Here is a 26,865-nt window from a genome sequence, read left to right as displayed (position 1 = left end):
CCGGGGACTCCAGCCGTGGTCAGAGCCTGGGGCAGGGAAGGGACTGAGGCAGAAGGACGGGCTGTGGGGCCTCGGCCTGGCAGCCTCTGCCCTCCTCGGGGAGCGCCCTGTGCCCCAGTCCTCACCCTGAGCCTGGTCCTGGGAGCTTGCCTGCTGGGCCTACCCCTCTGTCCCATGGGCACTGGGCACTCTGCTCCTGCCACCTGGATGGGCGTGTCTCCGTGCCCGCAGGCCATTCGTTGCCCCTGTCTTGGCCGAGATTTCAGAGCCCAGGGGCTCCCCGTTGAGGCCTGGAGTCGGGTGCCCCCAGGTCCGGGCTGGAGCCAGGCGGGGGTGGGGCCGTGCGCTAATCGCCTTCCTCTTGGCTTCTCCTAGACTTTGCAGAGTTTGTTTTCCTGGGTCTCTTCCTCACAGAGATGTCCCTGAAGATGTATGGCCTGGGGCCCCGGAGCTACTTCCGGTCCTCCTTCAATTGCTTCGACTTCGGGGTGAGTGCGGAGCCCATCAGGGTGACAGCTGGGCATCACACAGCCCACCCCCGCGAGCTAGCACCCGGTGGTGGGACGGAGCCTGTGTGGGCCAGGCTGCTGGGTGGGGTGCGGTGGCTTGGCCAGACACTCAGGTAAGCCCAGGGGGAGGATCCGAGGGTCAGCTCGGCGGGGCCCACCGGGCAGTCGGTCGCTTCTGGCCCAGGAGGGACCGACCGCCAGTTGCCAGAGTTGTCAGCAAGTGGGCCCGGGACCTGGGGCGGGGAAGCCTCACCTGGAATTCAGTCACCACACTCGGCACAATGACAGGGCCTGGCGTCTGTGGCTGCAGAACCTGCACACAATGCCCGGCCTTGCCGGAGCAAGGACAGCTGTTACGCGCTTGGCCTGAGGCCACCCAGCAGTTGGCAGGACTTGGTGTTGGAGCCATGTCCCCCTGGGGGTTTGCCCCACACGGTGCTGCTGCTGCCTGGCCCAGACCTGGCGCCTGCAGTTGGGGTGGGTGGTCTCAGCTGGAGGCGGGGGCCCCAGAGGGAGGGGCTGCGGGAGCCCCATTGCCTCCCAAGGGTGCGTCCACCTTCCTGCCTGGGCTGGCCGGGCCCTGGCCGGGAGCAGTTGCACACGGCAAAGCACTTTCTCTACGCCTGGCAGCCTGGGATGGCCCAGGGCCGTGCAGGGCGCCGTCCAGCTGGTGGCCGGGCATGCAGTCATCCGGGCTGCGGCAAGACTTCAGGGTCTGCGTTCCAGCTCAGCACAGGGCTGTTGCTGAGACTTGGATTGGCTTCCAGGCTCACATGTGGAGTTGCTGGCCTCGGGTCCTGGTCACACGAGCTCCCCAGGCTGAGGAGTGACCTCACAACATGGCAGCTCGAGATCTGAGGGAGAGCTGAGAGTGCCCAAGACAGAAGTCACAGGGACACACCTCAGAGGACAGAACCCCTCGGTGTTCCGTGCTCCGTGGTGGATCTAGCCCCTGCTGAGGGGATGGGGGCAGTACGTGGGCGTGCGCTCCGGGAGGCTGGGGGCAGGGGGCCCCCTCAGAGGTTGCCTGCCGCAGTCCACCCTCTGGTCCCAGTGTGAGTCGCACTCGCCTTCTCCCGTCCCCTGATGCCTCGTCCCTCTGCGGCACCTGCTGGAAGTTCAGGTGCCACCACCTGCTCGGGCCCATGTGGCTGAGCCCCCAGGCCCCTCTCTGTGCAGACCCGGGACAGGCCGGCTGTGCGCCCACACCCACATGCAGCGTGGCACCAGGTGTGGTTCAGAGGGGCTCCCGGGCCCCTGGTCCACTGCAACCCTGGAGTCCAGCCAGACCCACGCTGGCAGCAGTGCTTAGTTCTGAGGCCTGGGAAGCCCCGGGCTCCGGGCTTTGCCCTCCGAGCCACCTGTCCTCTCGTGAAGGTGTGTGCTTCCTGCTGCTACGGTTTGGGGTATCCAAAGGCGTACTTCAGGTTAGTGCTGTGTCTGTCCCTTTCAACTCGAGATAGTGAAGTTTCTGCAAAGCTCAGTCCTGAGCTCACCCCATCAGACAGCATCCATGCCCACAGCCGTCTTCGGGACTAACCCTTCTGTGCATCTGCCACCATGACCGAGGCCGTCACGCCATCGTGTCCTGGGCCTCGGCTTCCTGAGCCACCTGCGAGGCGTCGGAGCCTGTCTGAAGGTGCGAGTGACAGTGCCCTTCAGGGAGGAGAAGCAGAGTCTCCACCGGGCCTGGGCTTCGTTTCCATGCCAGGCCCCCTCTGTGCTTGCGATTGTTTGCTGTCTGGGAGCCATTTCCCAAACAAGTCCCAGTTGCCTTTACTCCCCGTCGCTCTGTCCCCTGACATCTGATGCAGCAGCAGGGGACACGGGGTGGCACCGTCAGCCTATGTTCTGGAGCCCGCTCAGCCCACCAGGTGCCTTTCCTGGGCCTCCATCGTCTGGGCGGTGGCGTGGCCCCAGCCCAGCACCCCTCAGCAGGACGCTGGCCCAGGCCCCGTGGCGGCCGCGGCCTGTGGCCCGTGTGCACCACGCTTCAGGGCACGCTGGGTTGCCGCTGCCCACACTCCAGGCCTCACCCGCATGTCAGGCTTGGCTTTAGCGGCACCTCATCTTCTGTTTCCAAGTTCCGTGCTGGCTTTTCTTGCTGTGTAGCACGTCGCCGCAAAGCTCAGGGGCCTGAAACAACAAACATTTATCATCCCACATTTTGATGGATTGGGAATCGGCGCGTGACTTAACTGGGTGTCCCTGCTCCAAGTCTTTCAGGAGGTGGCAAGCGTCGCGGGCTCCTTGGGTGGGAGAGCTCGCTGCCAGGCTCACTCCGTGGCTGCTGACAGCCCCAGGCTCGCTCACCTGCTGTTCTCACCACACGCAGCTGGGGGCCCGCGGGAGCCAGAGCGCTGAGGGAGACCAGGCATTTGTAAAATCTTGCCTCGGAGGTGACATCTCGCCACTTGTGTCATTTTCTATTTGCTGGAAATCAGTCACTTGGTCCAGCCCGTCCTCGAGGGGAGAGGTTAAGCAAGGGGGTAAACGCCAGCTGTGGAGCTCCTCACGCCATCTTAGAGGCCACCTGCGTGCTGAACCAACGGGAGCAACGTCTGAGGAAGATACATGGGCAGTAGGAGAAACGCTGCGGACAGACAGTGAGGAGAAGGACTCGGGAGGCGAGTCTGCAGCGTGGGCCACGTCTGCAGGCTCCGGGAACGCGGAGGGAAATTGCCGGCGATGGCCAGATTGTGGCCAGCTTGTCCCATGTGCTGTGTTGCGAGGGCCACAACAGGTGGTACAGCCGGGGGTACAGCTGGGTGTCAGCAGGGCAGCTGGCATTTTCTGTACAGTGCGTTTGTTCAAGGTGGAGGGGCAGCAGTGGCTGTGACCCGTAGCTGGTGTGACTGCCAGACTGGACTTGCAGTTAACAGGCCATCGTCAGCTGTGGGGCGGTGCCTAGTGACGGACCAAGGCCTCTGTCCTGGCTACTTGCCGTTGTCTCAGTGACTTGGTGACAGTGTCTGTGTTGAGCGGGTTGGGTTTAGGGTTCGGTGGATTGGTGGACGTGACAGACCTTGGGCACCGCATGCGCCAAGAGCAGTGACGTGGAATCGAAGGTTCCTGCCTGGCGTTTGTCGTCCACACACTGTGGAGGAAGGAGAGCCCCACGTGAGGAGGACACGGGTGCACGTGACAAGGGCCCGGCTGTGCCCAGGAGGTGTGCCGCAGGGACAGAGTGTCCCATCCAGAGGAGAGATGGTGAGGGGTCTGCTGTGCTCCAGGCCCCCTCTCGTCGTCTCTCTGTCTCTCACGCTGGACAGTGTCCAGGACAGCCCTTTGCAGAGCCCCTTGAGGGGCGGCTGGGAGTAGGGCAAGCCCCGGCTCACACGGACAGCGTCTGGGGTGACGCTGTTGGTGAAACTAAAGGACAAGGTTGCCACAGCATCTTGGTGGCATGTGCTGGTTTCTGGTCACTGAGAGGAGACATGACTCAAGATTCAGCTTGTGAATCCGAACGTGTCAGGTCGGAGGCCGCACCAGGGCTCGGGGGTCCTGGGAAGTGGGCTGCGCTGGCCTGTGGGCACCGCCGGAGGGCCAGGCTGTCTGTAGCGCGCTGCCTGGCGCCGTGATGTTAGCAGCCGCGATGCCGTCAGGCTGTGATGAGGCGCGGGGCGGGGAGGCGCAGGATAGGTGGGTTTACCATCCATTAGGAAGCCGCAGGCCTGACCTTGCTCAGTCCCATGGCCCCTGGCGCATCCGGGCAGAGGAGCAGGGAGCGCGGGCAGCAGGACCGGCGGACTCTCCGCAGCTCCCGGGGGCTGCAGGAGCTGCGTGAGGCGTGCCCCTTGCAGTGCCCTGTGTGGCTTGGGCTACAGACGAGGGAGACGGCGGGTGCCTGCAGAGAGAGAGGCAGCCGCAGGCAGGCGGGGACAGCTGCACACAGGCGTGCGCGTGTAAGACGGGGCTGAACCCATCTCCGTTGCAGGTCATCGTGGGGAGCATCTTCGAAGTGGTGTGGGCTGCCATCAAGCCAGGAACCTCCTTTGGGATCAGTGTTCTGCGGGCACTCCGGTTGCTGAGGATCTTCAAAGTCACAAAGTAGGTCACCTCTGCGCTCCCAGGGTGGGGGTAGGGGAGCCGGCACAGGGAGCCCATCCTAGTGGCTCTCGGTGCCAGTGTGGGCCCATATGTCTGGGCCGAGGCGGGGAGCGTCACTGTCCAAGCCCAGAAGACAGTCACGGCCGCTGTGCTCGTCTCGGCCTTGCTGGCCTGCAGCGGCCCTTGGGCTCCAACCCGACTGGCCTCAGCAGTGCAGGTTCCCAGCTCTGTCGTTAGTCTGCTCCCCGAGCTTATGTGCCGTTTCCTCTCTGGAAGCCAGCGGTTCTACCTTTCAGTGTTCAAAGGTGACTTTGCTTATGCAGAAAACAAGTCACTGGAGGGGAGTGTTTATCTTCTTGCCGCTCGGCTGGGCCTGGCCTTGCAGGCTCTGCCCTTCTGCCCTGAGCCAGCCTGCCACCTGCACGGCCCCCTTCCTGGGCCTGCTCCCCCTCCCTTCTGCCGGGCTTCGTCCCGTCCTGTCTTTAGCAGGACTGTGTTTTTAGCTTCATCCCAACTGGAAGCAAATTGGCTGCCTCACCTGCGAGGGAGCTGAGGCGCAGAGCAGAGGTGATACAGCGAGTGAGGGCTGGATGTGCCTGTGGAACCGTGGGACGAGCCCCCGCACTGTGGGCAAGGTGCCCTGGGGGAGGGCAGAGGCGTGACCACGGAGGCCGGTGAGTGCAGGCCGTGTCCCAGCGGGGCTGCGTCTGCCGTAGGTACTGGAACTCCCTGCGGAACCTGGTGGTGTCCCTGCTCAACTCCATGAAGTCCATCATCAGCCTGCTCTTCTTGCTCTTCCTCTTCATCGTGGTCTTCGCCCTGCTGGGCATGCAGCTGTTCGGGGGACAGTGAGTGGCCCCACGGGGAGGGGTGCTCGGAGCAGCTGTCTGGGGACAGTAGGTGTGCCCAGGGGGGCAGGAGGCTGAGCTCTGAGCTGCGGTGCTCCCCAGGCCTCCTGCACCTGCTTGCACTCCCGGAGGCCCTCCGGGAGCTCAGCCTTCCTGCCGCCGAGACAGCTGGCGGGCACCAAGGCTCAGGTCCTTCCGGCTTCCGATGGGCTGTTTCTTCTCAAGACATCTCGTTTTTCTCAGGTTCAACTTTAAAGATGAGACGCCAACCACCAACTTTGACACCTTCCCTGCCGCCATCCTCACTGTGTTCCAGGTAAGGCCCCGGCTCTGGGCTCGCTCGCGGCCCGCTCAGCTTGCCAGGTGCAGGGAAGGCAGCTTCCCATGGCTCTTCAGAGCCTCCGCACAGCCCAGACGGTCGGCCTCTCAGATCACTCCTCGCAGGGCAGACACGAGCAGCAGGAGACATCATGGGCAGGTCCTCATGTCCTGTGGCGGCATCCTTGGGGAGCCTAGCTGTCCAGCAGCCAGCCGGCTTTTAGCCACAGCTGATCTCTCAGCCCCAGACCTGGAGCCAGAGCTGTCCCTTGTCCTTGGGAGCAGAACAGCAAGGCACCAGCTTCTCCCTCGCTTCTCTCCGTGTCTGGGGGATGCCCGCCCCACTGCAGGGGACGGGAACCTCCCCTTTGAGGGCTCTCCTGCTTGAGCACTTGTCGCTCTCAAGGCTTTGGCCCCCAAATGCCCAGGACTGGGCTCATAGACACCACAGTGCCAAGTATTTCTGTCCCACGGGATCTCCGCGCCTGCCATGTCTGGAGTCAAGCCGGGTGGGGCCACTTTGCCCAGGACGACCCTTAGGGAAGGCCGGCAGGCTACATGTGCTGGGCCAGGGGCTCAGCTTGGCCCCTGGGCCTTGGGGCTGCTGACCCCAAACCCAGCCCGAGCTGGAGCCCCCAGCGCGCACGAGGAAGGGCCACTCACGGGAAGGGGGTCTGCAGCAGATATCTAAGGCCAGCCTGGTGCTGGCGCTTGGCTTCCTGGCTCACACCGCAACTTCCTTGTTCTGGGTCAGAGCCCTACAGCCTTTTGGCCCTCAGTGACAGTCAGCAGAGCCACCTCTGCTGCCGGCCTGTTGGCCTGCACCGTCCTCACCATGCCGTCCAGCCCCACTGCCCCTCAAGTCTCCCATGGCATCTCCCCTCCTCTGACTTCCCGAGTGTGTGGGGACAGGTGGCGGTCCATGGCCACTCTCACCTTCGGATGCCGCGGGGAAGGCCTTGGCTTGCTCACAGCCAGTGACTCCCAAGACCAGGCCTCCCAAAGACTGGCCTTTCCCGAGCGGTGCGGTTTGCTTGGTGCCAGGAGGGCTCTCCCTCTTCCTGTGGGATCTGGAGCGTGGGGCAAGGGGACTTGTCAAGAGGGCGTTCCAGAAGAGCGGGAGGAAGGCAAGCAGGGTCTGGGTAGGGAGGGCACAGGGTTTGTGCTGCGGGTTTCTGTGGGCTGGCGGGGCCGTAAGTGCCAGCTGAGAGGCTTTGCCCAGGGAGCTGCCGCAGGGGCTTCCAGAGCAGGGAGCTGACGCGCTGGACCATCGGACCTCTGTCGTGTGTGCTCGTGGCAAGAAAGGCCCTGAACGTGGGTGGCAGTGGCTCTGTGGGAACCGGAGGGGATGAGGAGGCTGGAGCTGGTGGGGGAGGCGGGTTCCGATCAGGCCGTGCACACTGCTTGGAGCGCAGCAGCAGGGTAGGAAGCTCCTCTGGATGTGGAGGACCTTGCTGTGGAGAGCAGTCTTGGGGGCTAGAGATGGGGCAGAGACCGGGCGCCCTGTGCAGGAGGGAAGAGGCGGGGGCTGGGTGTCAGGCAGCGCTGGGGAAGGTGTGTGTCCCTTTAGGTGGGGCAGGAGGCCGAGAAGGTCACAAGGTCAAGCTATGGGCCAGGCCAGACCTGTAACCTCTGCGGGATGGTGATGGACCCGTGGCCGGAGACCCCAGGATGGGAGCCCCTGCCTCTGAATGGGGCGGGAGGGCGGCAGGGAGGGCGCACGCCTGGGAGAACCAACCTCAGTTTCGCTGGCAGTGAGCCGGGGGGCGCAGGAGTGCTGACCGCACACGCTGCACGGGGTGTCGAGCTCAGTCCCCAGGGAGCGGGAAGAACAGGAAGTGTGGCGACCTTTTGCGGAGGTGTGCCAGGCTTTGGCAGGGTGAAGGAGGGCTCGAGGTCCTGCGAGAGGCACCTGGAACCAGGAGCAGGGAATGGTGGGAAAGGAGCAGGCAGAGGCCTCGGGATGAAACTCAGAGCTGCCTAAGTGAAACACAAAGGGAGGACTGGACGCTGACACCACCCCGGAGCAGGCCGGCCCGCTGCGGGGTGCGGGGTGCTGGCAGCCGCCCTGGGGGTGCCGCAGCAAACCCGCGCTCGGGGCCAAGCGGGACGCACACATCCTGAGCAGAACTCCTGATGCGGGCGCGCCGTGCGAGCTCTTGCCCCGGAGCCCGGTTCCTGCACAGGGGTGTGTGCGATGGGAGGCTCCTCGTGAGCAGTGATGCCAAGAGGTGGGCACAGTGGCCCTGACGCGTCCGAGGGCAGCCTGTCGCTGAAACCCGAACAGGCGCGCCGGGCTCCAGACTGAGGCAGCGCTGAGGACCGAGGAGGCCCCCAGCTGCGGGCTCGCAGACGGCTCTGCATTTAGTGCAGCCGGTGATTTAGAAGGAAAAAGACGTTAGACGAACCCAAGAAGAAATATAAAGCCCGAAGTTCAGAAATGAAACAGTTGAACAGCCACCTATCCAAGCCACCATGTTCAGCTAGTTTTACAAGGGAATCCTACTAAATATTTAAGAAAAGAGTCATCCTGGTCTCATACAGACCACCCCCGAGGTTCAAAGGAGAGCCCCCAGCGCATGTCTGAGGCAGAGTTACCCTTGGAAAAGACTAGACAAGCACAACACGTGAAAAGAAAAATACTGACTGCTATCATACACACAGAGGCAGAAGCGTCCCGAGGGGACATAATAACTAATCAAGTGTAGAGATTCTTGAGAGTCATCCTACTACCAACTTGAATTTATCCTAGAAATGCAAGCTAATTTGACATTAGGAAGTCTGGTAATGTAACTCATCATCTTAACAGATTAAAGCAGGAAAAACCATGTATGATCAGAAAAAGCATTTGAACTATAACAAATCACAACCAACAGAGGGAAAACAATAATATTGGCAAATTTTAATTGTCAAATTAATAAGTGGGCGATGAAAACGTAGGGATTCATTACACACTCTACTTTCTGTGTGTTTGGAAAGACCTATCATAACATTTCATTTATTCCAAGTAAGGTCTTAGGAGATTATGGTAGTATCAGTGGTCTTAGTTCAGCAAAACAAGAAAAAAAATGAAATAAAATTTACTGGGATTGACAAGAAAAAAATATCATTATTGTACATACAAAAAAACTCGAGTGTCATTATTGCAGATGGTGAGGGACAATTTGGTTACTCAGAGAAGAACATGAAGTTGGATTCCTACCTCGTACCAGATTTGAAAATCAGTTTGGATAGATTAAGACCTAAGTGTGAAAAGAAAATGTGAAAATTTAGAAGAACATATGGAAGTATGATGCTATTAACGCAAGGCAGGGAGGGCTTTTTAAAAAGATAAAAAGCATGGGTCATAGAGGACACTATTGACAGATTTGACTGGTAAAGATTTCTGTGGGTCAGAAGACACCACAGAAAGATTAAAAACAAAAAACAAAAACAGGTAATAGTCTGGAAGAAGAAATATCCACAGTGTCAGCAAATAACCGTCAAAGGATTAGTGTCCAGAGCATATCAAGAATGTCCACAAGTCAAAAAGACAAATAGTGTGACAGGAAAGGGCAAAGGGCATAAACAGGTCACATAGGAGAGAAAACTGGCTGACAAACCTGCACAAACCATCATCGATTTTGCCAGCAGTTGGGAATGCACGTTAAACCCACAGTGAAGCGGCCTTTCCACCTGTCAGTCTAGCTGAAATTAAGAACGACAGCATCAAATTTTAGAGATGATGTGGAGAGATGAGGGTTCCTTCGTACTGTGGATGGTTGAGAACCACTCTGGAGAGTAATTCCGTAAGCTATGATCCCTGGAACGCGACATAAGCACTTCTTGCCGCAGGGACAGGAGGCGGAAGTGTCGTGCACAAAGAGACAAGTGTGAGACATCACAGCCGCTTTATGTGTAAGAGGAAAGTGTGGACAGCCTCCTGGATGTTCGTTAGGAGGATGGGTGAGGAGCATGTTGCATCCGTGCAGCCGGGAGAGGGGTGGCCTAGGATGAGAGGCTTGGACATGGGTCAGTCTCACGTAGTGCTGGGCAACAGCAACAAAACAGCAGCATGTGATTGTGTTTAAATAACAGAGAAAATGGGCAGAACCACGCGGCACGTCCGCAGTGGGAGGATGAAAGCGTGTGTGGGGGCGACAAGCACCAGATTCCGGGCGCGGCCCCCCGGGGGCTGGGCCGAGGGGGAAGGAGGCCAGCGTGTACGGGGTGAGGAGCATTAGCTGCACTTCCGTGCTTTACTTGTAAAGCTGGGCAGCGGGTCCACAGAGGGTTGTGAAATATTATCTGTGGTACTTTTCAGAGTGTTCAAAACACTATATGATTAAAAAATAAAGGGGTGCAGAGATAAGCTAAATAAACATTAGCCAAGGGGAGTCGGTACGAAACCAACGAAGGCCAAAGCAGAGGCTGCGTGGACAAGCTTTAGTGAAAATGGAGGGGTGCTTTGCCTGGTGGGAACAGGATGGTGGGGGTGCATTGCCAGGTGGGAACGTGGATGGGTATCACCTAGCGGGAAGGGGGACGTGGGGCGCACGTCCTGGTGGGTGCCGGGAGCCTGTAGCTGTGAGCTCGCGGACCTAACAGGCCTGGAATGTGCTGAGCAAAGACGTGTGCATCAGAAGGTGAGCGCCTCACAACAGACTGACTGCGTGCTTCTGTCCAGCGGAGGGAGAAAGGGTGTAAAGAGCTCAGGCAGCCCACGTACACCTGCTGACACGCGGAGCTCTGTGGCCGAGCAGCAGGGGCTGGAGCCCTCCACAGGAATCGACCCGGGAGATGCCTGCGAATACGCCCGAATTGCCGTCCTGCACAGCCCAGACAGAACGGCTAGTGAACCGTGATCTGACACCTTCCTCGTCTGGGAAAGCTGGAGGACTGAGTTCAAGAAGGCATCGCAGCGGGCCGCGCAAGGCCCTAGAGCTGAGCAATAACACCGGAGCTACGGGAAGACTCCGAAGAGTACTGGGGGGAGACGGTCATCGTAAAAGCAGTGGGCAGAGCAAAAGAACGACTAAAACTAGCTAAACACGCACCTCGAAAGTCTAGGAAAAGGAGTAATAGAGTAAATCAAAGAACAGTTGGAAGCAGGAAAAATGACAAGAGCAGACATAAATGAAACAAAACCGAAAATGCCCAGGGAACAAATGTATAAAAATCTTGTTCTCAAGAAGACTAGTAAAGTGGATAACTTTACTAACCATAAAAGCACACGTAAAAGCTAATGCCCAAAAGGAAGACAAAACTACAAGAAGGGAGATATATTGCCTTTTAATCCCAAAAGAATGTCCTGGCACCTCTATGCCAATAGATTTGAAAACCTAGACGGAACATCCACTTCTTGGGGAAAACATCAGCTACTTAAATTAGCTCAAGGTGAAATAAAAGTTGAGTAATTTCATAACCAGTAAGAAATGGAGCCCACAGCCCCGCTCTTGTTTCCCGCCTGCTGCCCGGGGACTGGGGGGCCACAGGCCTTCTGGGAACGGGGAGCGAGCTGCTCAGGCCACTTCAGAGATCAGGCGGGGACACCGTCAGCGAAGCGAAGGGCAGAGCCCGGGTCGAGCAGTGCCCGCGTGTGCCACCTGGCAAGTGCACGCCTGGACGTCGCCAGCACACAGCAGCCACCTTCAGACTGTGCTTGGCAAAGGGGCATGCGCGCGGTCTGGAACAAAACCTTCAAGCACCCAGTCCTCCTGTGTGTAAAATAGAAGTGCGCGCTGCACCGCGTTTATCCCGGTAGTGCGAGAATTCGTCAGCATGAGCCCCTGTCTGCAGGTTAGAAGAGCAGTGAGCTGTCGCTAGGTGTGGGAAGCCGAGAGCCGATGTGATGGCGTCTCTCGGTGGGGATTGACAGGATTAAACATCAACCGCGGTGGCGCGCGGTGCGGGTTTCATTTCTTGGGGAGAAAACATTCTACGGTTGTGGTGATGGTTACCCATACCCAAACATACTGAAACGCGTTGTTATACACACTAAATGAGTTATATGGTGTGTGAATTATATTTTAAAGCTGTTATTAAAAAAACAAAATGTAGCAAGCATCAGCGATAGACGCTCGCATGGCGGTCGATTTCATGTGTTGGCTCGACCTTGGGGCCCAGATGAAACGGGACTGCTGGTGCGCGTGTGTTTCTGGATGAGATTGGCGTTGGAATCGGTAGACTGAGAAAGTGGGCACCCCCTTCCCCCAGTGACAGCAGCCCCTCTAATCTCCCGAGACCTGAGCGGGACAGGAAGGCTGTCAGGGACGCCCGGTTCTCTGCCTGACTCTTCTAGCTGGGACCTGGGCCTTGTCCACCTCCTGCTCAGACGTGCACTGACACACCATCTGTCCTCGCTGACCGTGGTTCTTGGGACTTGTCAGCCTCGCTCTCTCTGTGTATTGCCTACCAGGCCTGTTTCTCTGGAGAACCCAAACTAATACAGATGAGGAGCATTAAAATCAAAATGAGAGTCCCAGAATGCAATCATGACGTAAGAAAGAGGTGAAAAGACTCAAAAGGAATAGACAAAACTAAAATTTGCAAATTATGTGTTTATTTACATAGAAAATCCAAGAGCATCAATTCCAAGTGAGAGGATTTATCAGCACTGCTGAGGAAAAGGTCACTATATAGAAATACAGCTTTTCTATATAGCAGCATAATTCAATTAGAAAATTTGACTAAAGTGGAAGATTTTACAGTATTAACAAAAGTTATGGGGCGCCCCAAAATGAATCTACAGAAAGTACGCACGACTTCTGTGGGTGAGATTATAAGTCTCCGCTCTATTTCTGACTGAGCACCCCGGGCAGATCCCTCTTTCAAGGCATGACCCAGCTCAGCAGCCATGTCATTCTGGAGGTTTCTCTGGAGGACCCTGGGCCTACCTTTTCCTCCACCATCCTGTGTGTGCACGCTATGCCCACGCGTGCGCAGATGTGTGCCGGCGGCCACGCAGGCCTGCCCATGCCGCTCTCCCACAGATCCTGACCGGGGAGGACTGGAATGCTGTGATGTACCACGGGATCGAGTCGCAGGGTGGCGTCAGCAAAGGCATGTTCTCGTCCTGCTATTTCATCGTCCTGACGCTGTTCGGGAACTGTATCCTTCGGCCGGACGTCGGCCACCGCTGGTTCTGACCCTGCACACCCAGGCGAGGCGTCCTGGCGGTGGGGCCTCCCCACCCTGCACCTGTCGTTCTCTCTGGGGCCCGAGATCGTGCCGCACCATGGGAAGGCCTCCAAGCCTGTCTGTGTGGGGCTGTTCCTCTGCGAGTGGCAGCCAACCCCTGTCCTGCCTGTCCTGTGGGCTCTGGTGTGGCTCTGAGCTGGCTAGCCTGTGAGGCAGGGCCCTGGGGTGCCTTCCTGCCAGAGGGGGCCCTGACCAACAGGGTCATCGTTGTCTTCTGCAGAGCTAACTGCTGCTTGAGCCCCTGGGGGCAGAGGTGGGCCAGTCCCTGGGGCTGTGGTGACAGGACTCAGGTTCTTGGGAGGCAAGTTTCAAAGTGGAACAACGTTGTCCCCAGAGGACTCTGGCCGTGTCATACGCTGGCTGTCGTGACTGAAGTGGGGGTGCTAGTGGCCCCGAGTGGGCAGAGGCCAGGGCTGGTGCTCATGATGGATTGTCTGCCCCGAAGGGTCAGCCTGCCAGGGAGTGAGCGGCCTTCATGGGTGGCCGCGAGGTGTGCAGGGACAGCTCCCAGGCTCGGCTCCGAGGAGCACAGGGACGGTGCTGGTTGCTTGTTGCTGAGATGAGCTTGCAGGAAGAGGCAGCTGCAGTGATGGGAAAGTAGGAGTGACCCAGGTCAGCAGCACAGGAGGGCCTGGTCCTGTGGAGGTTCCAGGACAGGCCATCGGGCCCTGCGGCAGTCTGGGACCCTGGGCAAGTTCCCCTGTGGTCTCTGCGTCCTCGTTTCTGAAGGAAGTGTGGAAGCGTCATGGCTCCTGGGCACTCGGTGGGACAAGGTGTTCCAGGTGGGGGCCTGGGGCTGGGCACTCAGCGCTGTCGCCAGCAGCATGGCTTGGACAGATGCTGCCCCTGCCCCGCCGGGAACAGGGCATCTCAAGGGAGGGGCTGAGGACTTCGCTTTGAAGCAGCAGGTGCCTGCGAGCCTCGCCTGCGCCCCAGGGGCCAGGAGGTGCTGGTCTTCAGCGGGTCTGCGTGTCTGTGGCTGGCCTCAGGTGGTCTCTACTCACAGTTCCCAAAGGTGAAAGAGGCCCATGTGCCCGCAGTGAGAGCGGACGTGTTTGCCTGCAGGCTGGTCACACTGGCCAGAAATGGGGGAAGTGGACAGAAGTCAGCAGCAATGGGCCCTCCTGGGAAGCCAGGGCAGGTTAACCTACCACGGCCTCTGAGCTTTGGGCCTAGGAGGTCAGCCCTGCAGAGCTGGGCTGAGGGAAGGGGCCCTATGGGCCCTGGGGGAGACCGGGGACATGAGCTTGAGGGGGAAGGATTGGCAGGCGCAGCTGTGCCGGGTTACCTCTGGGGACAGCAGGGGCCAGAGGGGCTGGGGGCTCACAGGGGACGTGGATGCCGAGGGAGAGGGCAGAGGTTGATTGGGATCTTGGGGGGGCCAGTGTGACCACGTGGGGCTGTGTGGGGACAGAGGATTCCCTTCCTTACCTGGAGTCTCCCAGACACCTTGCTGAATGTCTTCCTGGCCATCGCCGTGGACAACCTCGCCAACGCCCAGGAGCTGACCAAGGTACGTAGGGTGGGACCAAGTGCAGAAAGCGATGGGGGCCAGTCCACACCACTCTGGCCGAGGCCAGAGGCCACACGGAGGGCCTGGTCGTGCATCAAAACCTGTGTGACAGTGTCCAAAGAAGTCTCCTGAAGGTAGTGGACAGGCAGAAATCAGGCTGCCACTCACGTGTAGGGGAGTGGCACTGAGAAACGCCACGCCAGGAAGGCAGAAGACCACGGGGCCTCTCCCGGGCATGCTGGCACCTGCGCAGGGCCGCCAGAAAGTCAAGGGAGGCGTGGGGAGCAGGGTCCTGCCAGGAGGTGCAGCCAGATAGAGCCCCGAGTGGGGGCCACAAATGCTGCACGAGACTGGTGTGTGAGCAAGGAAAGCAGGAGGTGCCCAGCTTCGAGGACAGCTGTGCCCGTCCCCGGGCGGTCAGGGGACAGCTGTGCCCATCCCCGGGTGGTCAGGGGACAGCTGTTCCCGTCCCCGGGCGGTCAGAGGACAGCTGTGCCCATCCCCAGGCGGTCAGGGGACAGCTGTGCCCATCCCCGGGTGGTCAGAGGACAGCTGTGCCCGTCCCCAGGCGGTCAGGGGACAGCTGTGCCCATCCCCGGGTGGTCAGAGGACAGCTGTGCCCGTCCCCAGGTGGTCGGGACAGCTGTGCTGCTGGTCAGCCTTGGGCATAGACCATTGCTCTTGGGCGTGCGGGCCAGCACTGTCCTCAGGTGACAGGCCTGGCTGGTGCCCGGAGAGGCAGCTGGCGCCACCATCTCTGCAGGGCTGGGCCTCAGCAGGGCGGCATCTTCCCTGAGGATGTGGATGGCCGCAGGGGACGCTGGCTAAGGAGTTCCTCTGCCCACACCCGGTGGGGGATGTGACTACACGTCTCTCCTGCTGTGTCCCTCCAGGCGCCACAACCCCCTGCCTGTCACCCTCGCAGCCCTGGACCTGCTGCCGGGCCACCTGCTGTCTCGGCCTCGGCCTGTGTGACACGTGCCCCAGCCCCCATGCGGTTAGGGTGTCTGGGGACAGGTGCTGTCTTGTCGCAGACACCCGTGTGCTTGCTCGGAAGGTCCTTCATGTGCATTTCCCTGTGCGTGGGTGACATAGTGCAGTTTGCTCCCAAGACTCAGTTTGTCCCCATCCTGGGGCTGAGCTTGACTCGGGGCCTCCCCGAGGAAGGCAGGCCCAGGGGCCTCTGTAGGCGGCTGAGATAGATGTGCCTGCCCTGCAGCCGCTGCTGCCCACCTGCCCTAGGATGTGCTCCAGGTGGGCCCTGCCTGCGCCCCCGGGCCGGGCCCTGGTGCTGCTGGCGGTCCAGCCTCCTCTCTCTGGCTACTGGCTTCTGAGGACCAGGTCATCCTCCTGGTCTGTTCTTACTGTTGTGAGGAGGGGCCAGACAGCCTCGCCGGTAGCAGTCCCTGGAGCATGGCCAAGCCTCCGGCTATGGGCCCGGGCGCCCGCAGGGCACTTCCTGGTGCCAGCATTTTCGGGCCCGCGTCAGCTGGGGTGCCCGGCAGCGTCGGTGGTCTGGCGCCAGCTGGCCTGGGGCGGGGTGAGCCTCAGCTGCTCAGGCGTTGCCGAGGGCAAGACACGCCGAGGCAGCACCGACCCAACCCAGCCTCCACACACAGGTGTCTGGCAGTGGTGCCCCTGGAGTTGCAGCTCGGGGTGGCGGGCTGTCTGGCCAGGAGCCCCAGGGGACAGGGCTCGACCCCATCCTCCATTTTCACACGGATGTAGTGGAGATAAAGCGAGTTGAGTTTGTGGAACGGCTTCCGAGTAAGCAGAGATGTGCTCTCTCCCGGGGCGGTAGGCCAGGGGAGCCGGGAGCCCGAGGAGGGGCCGCTGGCGTGCTCCGTGGCGAACCTCGCTTCTCCTCCTCTCAGGGGCCCTGCTGGCAGGCCTCTTTTCTGTGGCAGAGAGGCTTCAGGCAGCTCACAGGCTGAGATTTTGCTATTATCGTGACCCTAAGAGCAGACTCAAGGATGTTTTTGGACATGCTGGGAGTGACGGCCCCAGAGGAGCCAGGTGTCCTTGGTACCAGGTTTGGGGAATGAGCTGTCTAGCAGGGTGCACTGCGCTCTGGGCCTGTGAACTGGGCCTGGAGCTGTCTCTCTGGACCCCGGGAGCAGTGTATGTTGGTTGGTTTTGGTTGGTGACCTGGGGTCAGGACCCCATCAGTGAGAGGGTCAGGCGGGGCTGGGTGTCCACATGTAGGTACAGCCTGAGCACGTGTCAGAGAGCCATGGGGTCATCCTAAGGGACTCGGTGTAGAAGGGAACATAGGGCCAGCCCCTGCAAGTGGATGTCCAGGTATGAGGGGCATCGGGAGGGACGTCTCACAGTCACAGCTGGGACAGGTGGACTGACCCAGTGGGTCCAGGTAGAAGATCTCAGGGGCTGAGAGGTGGCCTGCTGGACTTGCTCCTGGTGGCCGTTCCTGCGGGCAGTGCTGTCCTGGATGCAGGCTCGGGTGCGGCCCTGCCCCTTGCCCTTGCAGCTCCGAGGCAGAGGCTGACTGCCCGGTGTGACAGCTGCTCCTGCGGGTGGGGCCAGGCAGGACGAGGGGAGGAGGGCTTTGCATTTAGAGCTGTCCAGGCTGCGGCTGGGTCCCCAGGGCTGGAGCTCGGGGGCGGGGTCAGGGTGTGGCTTCCGACCACTGTGGGAACTGGCACGTGGAGACAGCGCGCTGAGGCAGGGGACTTGGGGACTGTCACCTTGAGCAGCTGCACAGAGGGGGTCCCCGGACGCTACCGGGGAACTTGTGTGGGATTGGCGCTCAACGCTGGAGCACGGGCGGCGCCACCGCGGGGCCCGGACTCCTGCCCCCCCCCCCCCCCCCCCCCCCCCCGTCCAGGTGGCAGGAGGGACACAGAGGCCCGGGGGGCGGGGGCAGCTCTGAAGGGCAGCGCGAGCTCGAGCTCTCTGTCCAAACAGGATGAAGAGGAGATGGAGGAGGCGGCCAACCAGAAGCTCGCCCTGCAGAAGGCCAAGGAGGTGGCTGAAGTCAGCCCTGTGTCGGCCGCCAACGTCTCCGTCGCTGCGTAAGGCTCGGGACCACCATGGGGCTGTGGGGCCGCCCCAGAGTCTGCGGCCGGGCGTCGGCAGGGCACGCCTTGTGGGGCTTCTGCGGAGGGCCCCGCGCCGTGGCGGGACGTGGCCGCTCCTGGGCGCTGGCGCCCTCCTCCGGGAGCCTTGCCCACAGGCTCGGTGGGGGCAGTGAGGCGCTTCGGGGGGGCGGGGGCTCTGCCACAGGAGTTTGTCATCTCGGCGGCTCCAGTGTCCCTCTGAGCCAAAGCCCACGAGTTGATCTGTCTATTTTACGTACAACTTTGCAAAAGCAAGATTCGTGAGCCAGAGGGTTCTGGGTGGTACGTTAGAGCCCACGAGACTCAGTGCAGCCTCCGGAACGTCTGAGGTTTTGGAGTTGGGTCACAGGTCGAAGGGAAGTCTCTGATGAGGAAGGGTGAAGACAGAGCCAAGGCCTCAGTGCAGAGACTCTGGTCGCCACCCCCCCCTTTCCGCTGAGCCCCAGGGCACATCCCAGAAGCACATCTGGGGGAGGGACAGTGTGAGCCTGGGGCCGAAGGCTGCAGGGGCTGGGGCCGGTTGGCCAGGATAGGAGAAGGGCGGGTCTGGAGGAGGGAGGGAAGCCTGGGCCCAGCCCGGCTCCGGGGCGACCCTGAGAGCACAGAGGAGGTCTCTGCTGCTGGGGGCTCACCGTGGGCCAGGCTGAGCTCACGCTGGAGCTCCTGGCTCTGCCTGCAGCCCCGAGCCACCCCCACGCCGCCCGAGGCCCGTGCGCTGCAGCCGGCCGCCCACTCTCTCTGACCTCGGCGCCGCGAGCAGCCACAGCTGCGGCGACGCGTGCATCTGCACTGCGGGCGCGTGTGCCGGCACGCGGGTGAGTCTGCCGGGAGTGTGAGTGCGCAGCTGCGAGACGGTGCGTGTGTCTGGCTGTGTGTGCGTGTACACGTCTGAGCGTGCTTTCTAGCAGCCCCGTCCTTGCTCGGTGGTCACCAGTAAGAGCTTTCCTTTTTTCTGGAAAGCTCTTTGCGGAGGACCAGTCTCCTAGCCAAGCACAGAGCACTGGCCTTTGGAGCCAGAGGAGGCCACGGGCCTCCGGGAGCCCAGGCAGGACACAGCAGTGGTCATCCAGACAGCCGCTGCGGCCGAGTGTTTGGCCCGTGTGCTGTTTCCTCGTCTGCCCAGCTTCCGGGGCCGCGGGCACAGCAGGCTTCCTGCTCGGGGCGCTCCGAGCCTGCGGGCTCCACTCAGCGGGTGGCGGCCTTAGCTTGTGGGATTTCCGGTTAGAACGGGCCTTCTCTGCTGTTTCTGGTGGTGAGTGTGCTGTCTGACAGCCCCTCCGCCTGCTCCTCGAGGGGTGTGTGGCAGGGTGTCTGCGGCCATCTGGGCTGAGACCTTGGAGAGGCGCGTGCTGGGGCCACCTGGGCAGGCAGTCTGGGGTGCTTCCCCCCGCCCGGCTCCTGTGGGGGACGCCGCTCTGCAGGAACAGGCTGCCCTGGTGCCCCAGGCCTGGGGAATCCACCCCGCCTGCTGCTGGCCTGATCCCCGCCATGGCACTGCCACTCCCGTGGGAGAGGGTGCCTGGGGGCAGGGTGCTCGTCCCCACAGGGCCCCTGATCTGTGTGGCTCGCTGCGTCACGGCCGGGGATGCGTCCAGGCGTAGGACCAGCTGTGGGTTGTTCTGGGATGCAGGTCTAGGCCTCAGTCCTCAGCCCATGTTGGACATGCACTTGGTCCCATGTGGTCACCAGGCCGCGGGCATGTGTGGTCGTTCACCTTCCTCTGTCTTGTCGAGGTCTCAGAGCTCCTGCTGTCTGTCTGTCTGTCTGTCGTCTGCCCCCCGCCCCCCCACGGTCCTGTCCTCCAGGTGAGTTGGCTGGAGGGCTGGCGCCTGCTGCTCCCCAGCGGTTGTTTCTGTGGTGAGATGCGAGGGTGAGGTGGAGCCAGGTGTGGGTCTGTGCAACAGGACTGGCCAAGACGCAGTCTGTGACGCGTGCGAGCCGAGGGGACCGCGGTGTCCTCGGCGCGTTAGAGCTCCTGCCAGTGCTCCGTGCAGCTCGACAGTGCCCTTGGGGACCGAGCCTCTGTTCTGGGACCCGCCTCAGGGACGCCTGTCCCTGCGGGGTTGGCTGGGGCTGAGGTGACAGCCACGTCATGCTCCTGGGGGAAGGGACACTAAGGCCGCCCTGGTCTTCCTGGCGCGTGGTGACCTGCTAGTGTGACCGCTCCGTGTTGGCGCGCACACACACGTTCATACTGGCAGGTCCCACACGCATGTTCACGCCCCCATGCACGCACACTCGTGTTCACACTCACGCTCACACTCTCACTCATACACGTTCACGCACACACCGTTGCTCATTCACACTTACACGCTCACATGTGTTCACACGGTCGCACACGTTCACATGTTCACACCCACCTTCTTGCACTCACACACTTTGCCCCTTGCTCGCATACACGTTCACGCTCACACGTTCACCCTCGGCCTAACACAGTCACAGAATTCCACCTGCTGACGCCCCTCACGTGCTCACTCACAGACTCGCCCCGAGTCCCGCCCCCTGAGTCCCGCGCACACCTCTTTGCCCCCTGGGCCTGCAGTCAGGTGAGCTGCTCCAGCCTCCTCACGATCCCATGCAGACTTGTCCCTGGCAAGGAGGAGCTGGGACAGTGCCGAGTCCCCAGGGGAGCCGCCGTGACGGGAAAGGATTGCGAAGAGATGCTCAGCTTCCGGAGAATCACGAGGAAGCGGAGGGAGGGCTGGCGATGTCACCTGCCGCCTAGGGGAGCCGGAAGGACCTGCGTGGAGCTGGGCAGCTGAGGGGCCGTGGCGGGCTGGGGCAGAGCGGGGTGGTCAGGCAGCAGGGCCCAGGTGACACGTCATAGGCAAAGCCTCCGGGGTCACCCAGCGCTGCTCCGTTTGGAAGGCACAGAAGGCGCGGCGACCGCGCGGTGCACCCGGGGTCGGCAGGCTGCTCGGACCTGCGGGGCAGACGGCGCCTGTTCCGTACGCCAGCGCCCCGCAGGGCCGGTGTGCGCCGAGCCGCCGCGATGGGCCCCCAGGCGCCGCCCGTCTCGCTGCCTCGGCGGGGGCTGCGGTGTTCCCTTTGGTTTCGCTTTTCTGCCGGATGCTGCTCCTCTCTCAACTTCTTTTTTACCCCGAGGTCTTGGCTGGCGACCATCTGACGGACGCACGCGGCCTCCCGCCCGCAGCCCGACGCGGCGCGTGCGCTTGGGGCCTCGCGGACGCTCTGCGCCCTCATTGTGCTTTGTGTTTTGCTCGTGCAGCTTTGTGAGGCAGCCCCGAGGTCCTGCGTCTCGCAGCTCATCCGTCTCCAGTGTAAACTCAGCGTGAGTGGCTGCGACACCCTCCGTGGCTTCATGACACGCGCACCCTCCACGCCCGCCGCTTCTCCACAAGTCATTTGCTTCCGGGGGCAGTGCCGGGCGAGCCGCCTGCGGGGGGACGGGGGGCGCGCTTCCCGACGTCCCAGGTCCTGCTCACGGGCCTCGAACTCTGAGCTCAGCCCCCCCACCCCGCTCTTCCCTCCGGGTCTCTGTCCTCTTGTCTGCCGTCTGTCCATGTGCCATCGCTCTGGTGTCCGGAGTACGTCCGCTTCTCCTGAGGTGACTGCCGCGGCTGTCTCCTTGTGGTCCCGTGAGGTGGTGCTGGTTAGGGGCTCACTGTGGACATTCACAGGTCCTTCTGTGCCACCTCTTCTTTGCTTGGGGACAGGGTGTACCTGTAACCTTCAGGAAGTCCTTGTCTAGCATGTGCACAGCTGCTTCCAATAGTGAGGCCGATACCAGACCAGCCAGAGCCTGCCTAACGTATGGCCGCAGAAACCCCAGGGGGACCCTGCTGGGGTGACGCCAGTCTGGCTGGGGCTGCGGTCCTGGGAGGCTTGTCCCCAGGGCTTTCTCCCAGGGCGAGGCTGTGCCCTGCCCAGTCCTGGTGGGGGTGGGTGCTCCTGGCCCTGCTTGGCCAGCACAGGGCTGGGCTCTGCCCCCCGCAGGCCCTTGGGCTTCTGCCTGTGGGCCCGCTGCCTCTCAGGGGACGAGGGCCAGAACCAGAGGGACTGCTTCACAGGGCATAGTTGGATTCGGATGTTGGCACCCATGTTCCGCAAGAGGCCACTGCATGTCAGCAGCCACAGGAGACCGGCTGTATCAGCCCAGAAACCGCAAAACAGGGCCGCAGTGCAGAGGCGCCCACAGCACATGGGCCATGGGCGCGGCTCCCCTGGGCCCCCTTGAGGAGCCCTCTGAATGAGGGCTTGGCCGATGGGAGTAACCGGCCACAGCGGACGGTAGAGCAGAGGGCCGCCTGGCCTTGCTCTCTCGTTCTCCCACCGCCGTGGACTCGGAGGAGACTGGTGTCGGTGCGGGCTGACTCAGACACCAACGCGGGGCACCAGCCTGGCTCACGGACCCAGAGGCACATCCAGAGAGGAAGCCGGCAGCACAGCCGAGGGGCGGGTGCTGCAGACGGTGGCACCGGGGCCCGGAGCGGCAGTGAGGCCCGGCAGGAGCAGGGCGGTCCTGGGGCCCCTGCAGTCCAGCGGGCAGGCCAGCTCTCTGTGGCCTCGAGCTGGTCCTGGGGAGGGAAGGAGCTGCAGAGGGCACAGCCGTCCCCCTGGGAGCCTACACCCCCCTGCACTGCCGGCCACCACTGGTCCCATTGTCTTTAGTGCCTGTCTGTTCTGACAGAGAACTGGTCCCCAGGATTTGAGGCTGTCAGAGCAGGCCACCAGCCTGCCGACCAGTGGCTCAGAGTCCAGGCCATCTCGGAGTGCGCGACTGATGGGGAGACCCGAGGCAGGGACCGGCCGTCATTCCTCAGGGGCTCCTGCGCCTGGGGCGTGGCCCGTGTGGCCGTTTCCCGTGCATCAGGCCCTGTGCTGGCTGCCAGCCAGGGGAGGGGGTGTCCCTTGTAGCTTTAGGTTGAAGCTGAAGAGAAGGTGGGTCTGTGGCAAGGTGACCCCGGGAATGAGGCAGCGCAGGCTCCGTGTGTTGGGGGGCAGGCCAGGGCCTCGGGTGGCAGCTGGAGGGGTGGTCAGCAGATGTCTCCCACAGGTCGCCCTGTTCCCACCCCCGTCCCATGGGGGCTTCAGGTAAGGGGTGGACATTGCTCTTTCTGCCTTCGCAGTGGGCCTAGACGTCACCTGCAAAGGGCAGGACTCACCCACCCCTCTGTCCAGGCTAACTCGCCTCCGTTTGTGGTGGGCCACTGTGGTGCCAGTGGCCCGGGGCTCCAGAGCTGGGGGCAGGGCAGACCCGGGACCCTCAGGCTGTGGCTCCAGGCGGTGGTCTGGCTGAGGCCTCGCGTCCTCGTTAGAGACTTCCCTCCTTGCCTTCGCTCGCGTCCGGCCTTGGCTCCGTCAGTGACTCACTGTGGGACCATTTGTGAGTCTGTCCTTTGGGCTCAGTGTCCTCGTCTGTGATGTGGGGCTGGGGCAGCACCTGATCCCCAAGGGGGCTGGGAGGGTTGGGCGGGGTGGGCACTGCGGTGGAGCACTGTGTGGCCACCGCTGTCCTCACGCCCCCAGCACAGGGCGGGGAGGGACGGTGACACTCTGACCTCAGAGGACGTCTCTGCCGAGCCCAGGCGGGGCTGTGGCCGCCTGCTTCGGGGTTGGGGGCCTTATCCGGCCACGTCCAGACATCAAAGGGCTTCCTGTGTACCCTGGGCTGCGGGGCCTGCACGTGACAGTGTGAGGGTGGGGGGCGGTCCAGGCCTTTGGTGACCTGTGCAGTGGGGGTCGCGCCTGGACACAGCTGCTCCTGGCACTGCTCTGGCTCTGTCCCTGGCTCTCCGTGGAGCCAGGAGACGGGGCGGCTCCAACCCGAGACCTGACTGCTGGGCACGGAGCCCAGCGGCAGTCACCTGGGTGGCAGTGACCACCTAGGGAGCAGGTCCGCTCCTGAGGACCCCTGACCCCAGCCCCTTGCATATTGGGCATCCCTGTCCGCTCTCCTGGGTCCCTGCCAGTGGCCGTCACCCTAGAGTGGAGACGGAAGGGCCCCCGCTTTCGGCAGCTTTGTGCTGCTGCAGGGCCCTGGGCTTCACCCCTTTCCAAGTCCTGTGGGCTTGGACACTGCCCCCCCCCCATTTGGGCCTTCCTGGCGAGTGGCCCGCCTGCCCTGGAAGCGTCCTCCACCTCATGCTGGTGCCTGTCATTCCCATCGCCTGCACCCCTTGGCGTCGGGCCACTGTGCACTTGCTCAAGAGTGGCCGTGGACGCCTCCGCCCAGGCCAGCGCACTCGGGTCTGTGGGGCCTGAGGGTCCCGCTGCCCCCCGCTCCCCGCGTCCACTCTGCCAGCGCTCCATGCTGCCTGTTCACCTGTGGCTTCCCGCGACTCGGTGGGGCGGCGCGAGGCGGTCTCTCACGCGCGCCGTCTCCCCACAGCAGGCAGCAGAGCTCGGCCAAGGCGCGCTCGGTGTGGGAGCAGCGGGCCAGCCAGCTGCGGCTGCAGAACCTGCGGGCCAGCTGCGAGGCGCTGTACAGCGAGCTGGACCCCGAGGAGCGCCTGCGCTACGCCACCACGCGCCACCTGCGGCCCGACATGAAGACGCACCTGGACCGGCCGCTGGTGGTGGAGCCCAGCAGGAATGGCCCGCGGGGGCCGGCCGCAGGCAAGGCCCAGCCCGAGGGCGCAGAGGCCACCGAGGGCACGGACCCGCCACGCAGGCACCACCGGCACCGCGACAAGGACAAGGCCCCGGCCCCGGCTGCTGGGGAGCCCGAGCGGGCGGACGCCCCAAAGGCGGAGGGCGGGGAGCCGGTGGCCCGGGAAGAGCGAGTGCGGCCGCACCGCAGCCGCAACAAGGAGGTCCGCAGCGGCCGCGGCCGCGGCCCGGGGCCTGAGGGCGGCCGGCGCCACCACCGGCACGGGTCCCCGGAGGAGGCGGCCGAACGGGAACCCCGGCGCCACCGCACCCACCGGCACGCGCCCGACCAGGGCAAAGAGGGCAGCGCACCTGGGGCCAAGGGCGAGCGGCGGGCACGGCACCGCGGCGGCACCCGGGCTGGTGCCCGGGAGCCCGAGAGCATGGAGGAGCCGGCACGGCGGCACCGGGCACGGCACAGGGCGCCACCCACACACGAGGACGCGGAGAAGGAGGCAGAGGAGAAGGAGGGCGAGACCCAGGACAGGGACAGGGACAAGGAAGTCCGGAACCACCAGCCCAAGTGAGTGCACGTGGCAGTGGGGACATGTGTGGGCCTGGAGGGGCGGCTGGGCCCCCGGGGCTGCTGGGCAGTGTCCGCAGGGTGAGGGTGCAGGCTGGGCTACCTGTGCCGGTCTCCCTCTAGGTGGTGACAGTCCTGCCTCGTTCAGGTGACATGGAAGATGCTTGGGGCTGCAGGGCAGGGAGTAGATGCTCAGTGACTGTCGGTCTTATGTCGAGGCTCCCAGGAGGGCCACAGAGCTTGGGGGAAAGTTGTTGGGACTGGTTTGGGACACACAAACTTGGGACGAATAAAGCAGCCCAGGGAGAAAAGAGACTTGGGGAGCCCTGGGGGGGACTTGCAGGGAGCCCGTGGGAAGCCCGAGGGGTCCCTGGGATTGAGGGTCGAGAGGGAGGGTCCTGGCTGCCCGGCAGTGACGCAAAGGGCCCCTCAGGCCAGGCCGACCTGTTCCTGCTGTGACAGGGCCTGACCGGGACGTAGGGACAGCCCTGGGGTAGCAGGAGCTTCAGGCCAGGCCAGCAGTGTCCGCGCTCGCTGACCGGCCACAAAGCCCCAGAGCCACCCAGGCCGCCCGCGGCCGGTGCACAGGGCCAGCACGGCGTCGGCGCCACCTCCCCACGGGTTCTGTGCTGGCTCCAGCTGCAGCTCCCCCAGCCTCCTCAGCCTGCACGCAGCTCCGCCCCACACGCTAACTGCCAGCTGTGCCTGGCCTTGTGCCAGGGACGCACAGTGAGGCAGCCCGTCCCTGCCACGCAGACCTGAAGACGCCGAAGTGCCCAGGTGACGAGAAGCCGTGTGCAATGCCAGAGGAGCGGGGGGCGGGGACCCTCAGTTGCTGCACAGGTTGGGGGAGCTGGCCCCGCGGCCCGATGGGGAGCTGGTGGCCGCAGCAGAGTGTGTGCCTTCTTGGTTGCAGGGAGCCACGTGGGGACCTGGGGGACGGCGGGGTGACGGCTGTGGGCCCTGTGCACACGCTGCCCAGCACCTGTCTACAGAAGGTGGAGGAGCAGCCGGAGGACGCGGATAACCAGCGGAACGTCACTCGGATGGGCAGCCAGCCCGCAGACCCCGGTGCCCCTGTGCACATCCCGGCGGCGCCGACCGGGCCCCCCGCCGAGGGCACCGTTGTCCCCAGTGAGTATCTCCCATGTGTGCCCGTTTGCGCCCCCCTCTCCTGTCCTTGGCAGCTGCTCGGAAACAGAGCCTGCCTGCGAGTCGTCCCCCAGCTGGGGAGAAAGCCGTCCGCGGCCAGCACCCGTGCCTTGGTGGCCCTCACTGCCCGTGCTCGCGGGCAGCACCGTCACTGCCACCTGCCATCTGAGCGCTGTGTGCCTGCCTTCTGCAAGTCTCTGCAAGTTGCCAGAGAAGTGCCCAGAGCAGTGCTGGGGTGGCCGGGACTGAGCCCGGGCGCAGGGCCAGGCCTGCCCTCCTGGCCGCCTCGTCAGGAAGGCAGCGCACAGAGCGCTCCAGGCTGCGGGGAGGCCGCTGCGGGCCCCGCCGGTGGGCGATCAGGAGGCCGGCGGGGCGGTGGCTTCCCAGCCACCACACGCCCTGCTCCCAGGCCCCCGGGCCTCTGCCGAGCTCTCCCCTTCCTTCTCACTCACTGGCGTCCCTGCCTGGGCAGCCACTCCGTGACCCACAGTGTGAGGTGCTGGCATGCAGCCGAACAGGTGCTTCAGCTGTTTTCAAGTCTCTTTGCCCAGTAGGAGGAGACCTGCAGGTGACCAACACAGGTCCCTCACATACACGGAAGGTACCTGGGTGTGCGTGAGCACCAAGGGTACAGAAAATACTTCTAGGGGAGAGAGGACGGGCCCCGGAAGCAGCCCCGACGTGGAATGCCCCATGAAGCTTTGTCTCGCGCAGGCCCCGCGTGGCCACGCACCCGCCTGCGTCTGCAGACACGTGCGCAGCAGACGCGGCACGTGCTCTTGCTCGGGCGCCTCCCCCCTGGCGCCTGGCGGTGGAGGTCTGGCTTGCCCCCTGCCCCCTCTCCTGCCTCCTTGGGAGAGGGTTCCCGGGGCCATTCTGTCCTCCTGCGGGACCAGCCAGTCTGTCTGGACTAGCTTGAGGACAAACCCGGCATCCCTGCCCAGCTTTCGTTCGCAGGGTCTGGGCATGGCCCCTCATCCCCACCTCCTGGCACAACCTGACCTTTTCACTCATAGTCGTGGCTCGTCCAGGATGTCGGTAGCTGGACGCACGCAGCATGCGGCCTCCGCAGGGGGGCTCCTCA

At 62.9% G+C, this 26,865-nt stretch overlaps 1 protein-coding gene across 8 annotated transcripts in view; it reads left to right on the top strand.

Moving 5' to 3' along the window:
- The window catches only part of CACNA1B (calcium voltage-gated channel subunit alpha1 B), a 147,633-nt gene that overhangs the window by 51,874 nt on the left and 68,894 nt on the right, over positions 1 to 26,865 (top strand). For 7 of the 8 annotated variants that reach the window (XM_036239416.1, XM_036239423.1, XM_036239421.1 and 4 more), the window contains 9 exons: positions 376 to 488; positions 4,447 to 4,559; positions 5,276 to 5,407; positions 5,651 to 5,723; positions 12,697 to 12,814; positions 14,350 to 14,417; positions 17,343 to 17,449; positions 23,847 to 24,629; positions 25,546 to 25,763. In XM_036239416.1, coding sequence (XP_036095309.1) covers positions 376 to 488; positions 4,447 to 4,559; positions 5,276 to 5,407; positions 5,651 to 5,723; positions 12,697 to 12,814; positions 14,350 to 14,417; positions 17,343 to 17,449; positions 23,847 to 24,629; positions 25,546 to 25,763 — 1,725 coding nt within the window. The remainder of the gene's footprint in view (positions 1 to 375; positions 489 to 4,446; positions 4,560 to 5,275; positions 5,408 to 5,650; positions 5,724 to 12,696; positions 12,815 to 14,349; positions 14,418 to 17,342; positions 17,450 to 23,846; positions 24,630 to 25,545; positions 25,764 to 26,865) is intronic. The other variant, XM_036239419.1, reaches the window with a different exon arrangement.

The sequence above is a fragment of the Rousettus aegyptiacus genome, unplaced genomic scaffold, assembly GCF_014176215.1.
Source record: "Rousettus aegyptiacus isolate mRouAeg1 unplaced genomic scaffold, mRouAeg1.p scaffold_m13_p_3, whole genome shotgun sequence".
In the NCBI taxonomy this organism is placed as follows: Eukaryota; Metazoa; Chordata; class Mammalia; order Chiroptera; family Pteropodidae; genus Rousettus; species Rousettus aegyptiacus.
This window is presented reverse-complemented; position numbering and strand designations above follow the sequence as displayed.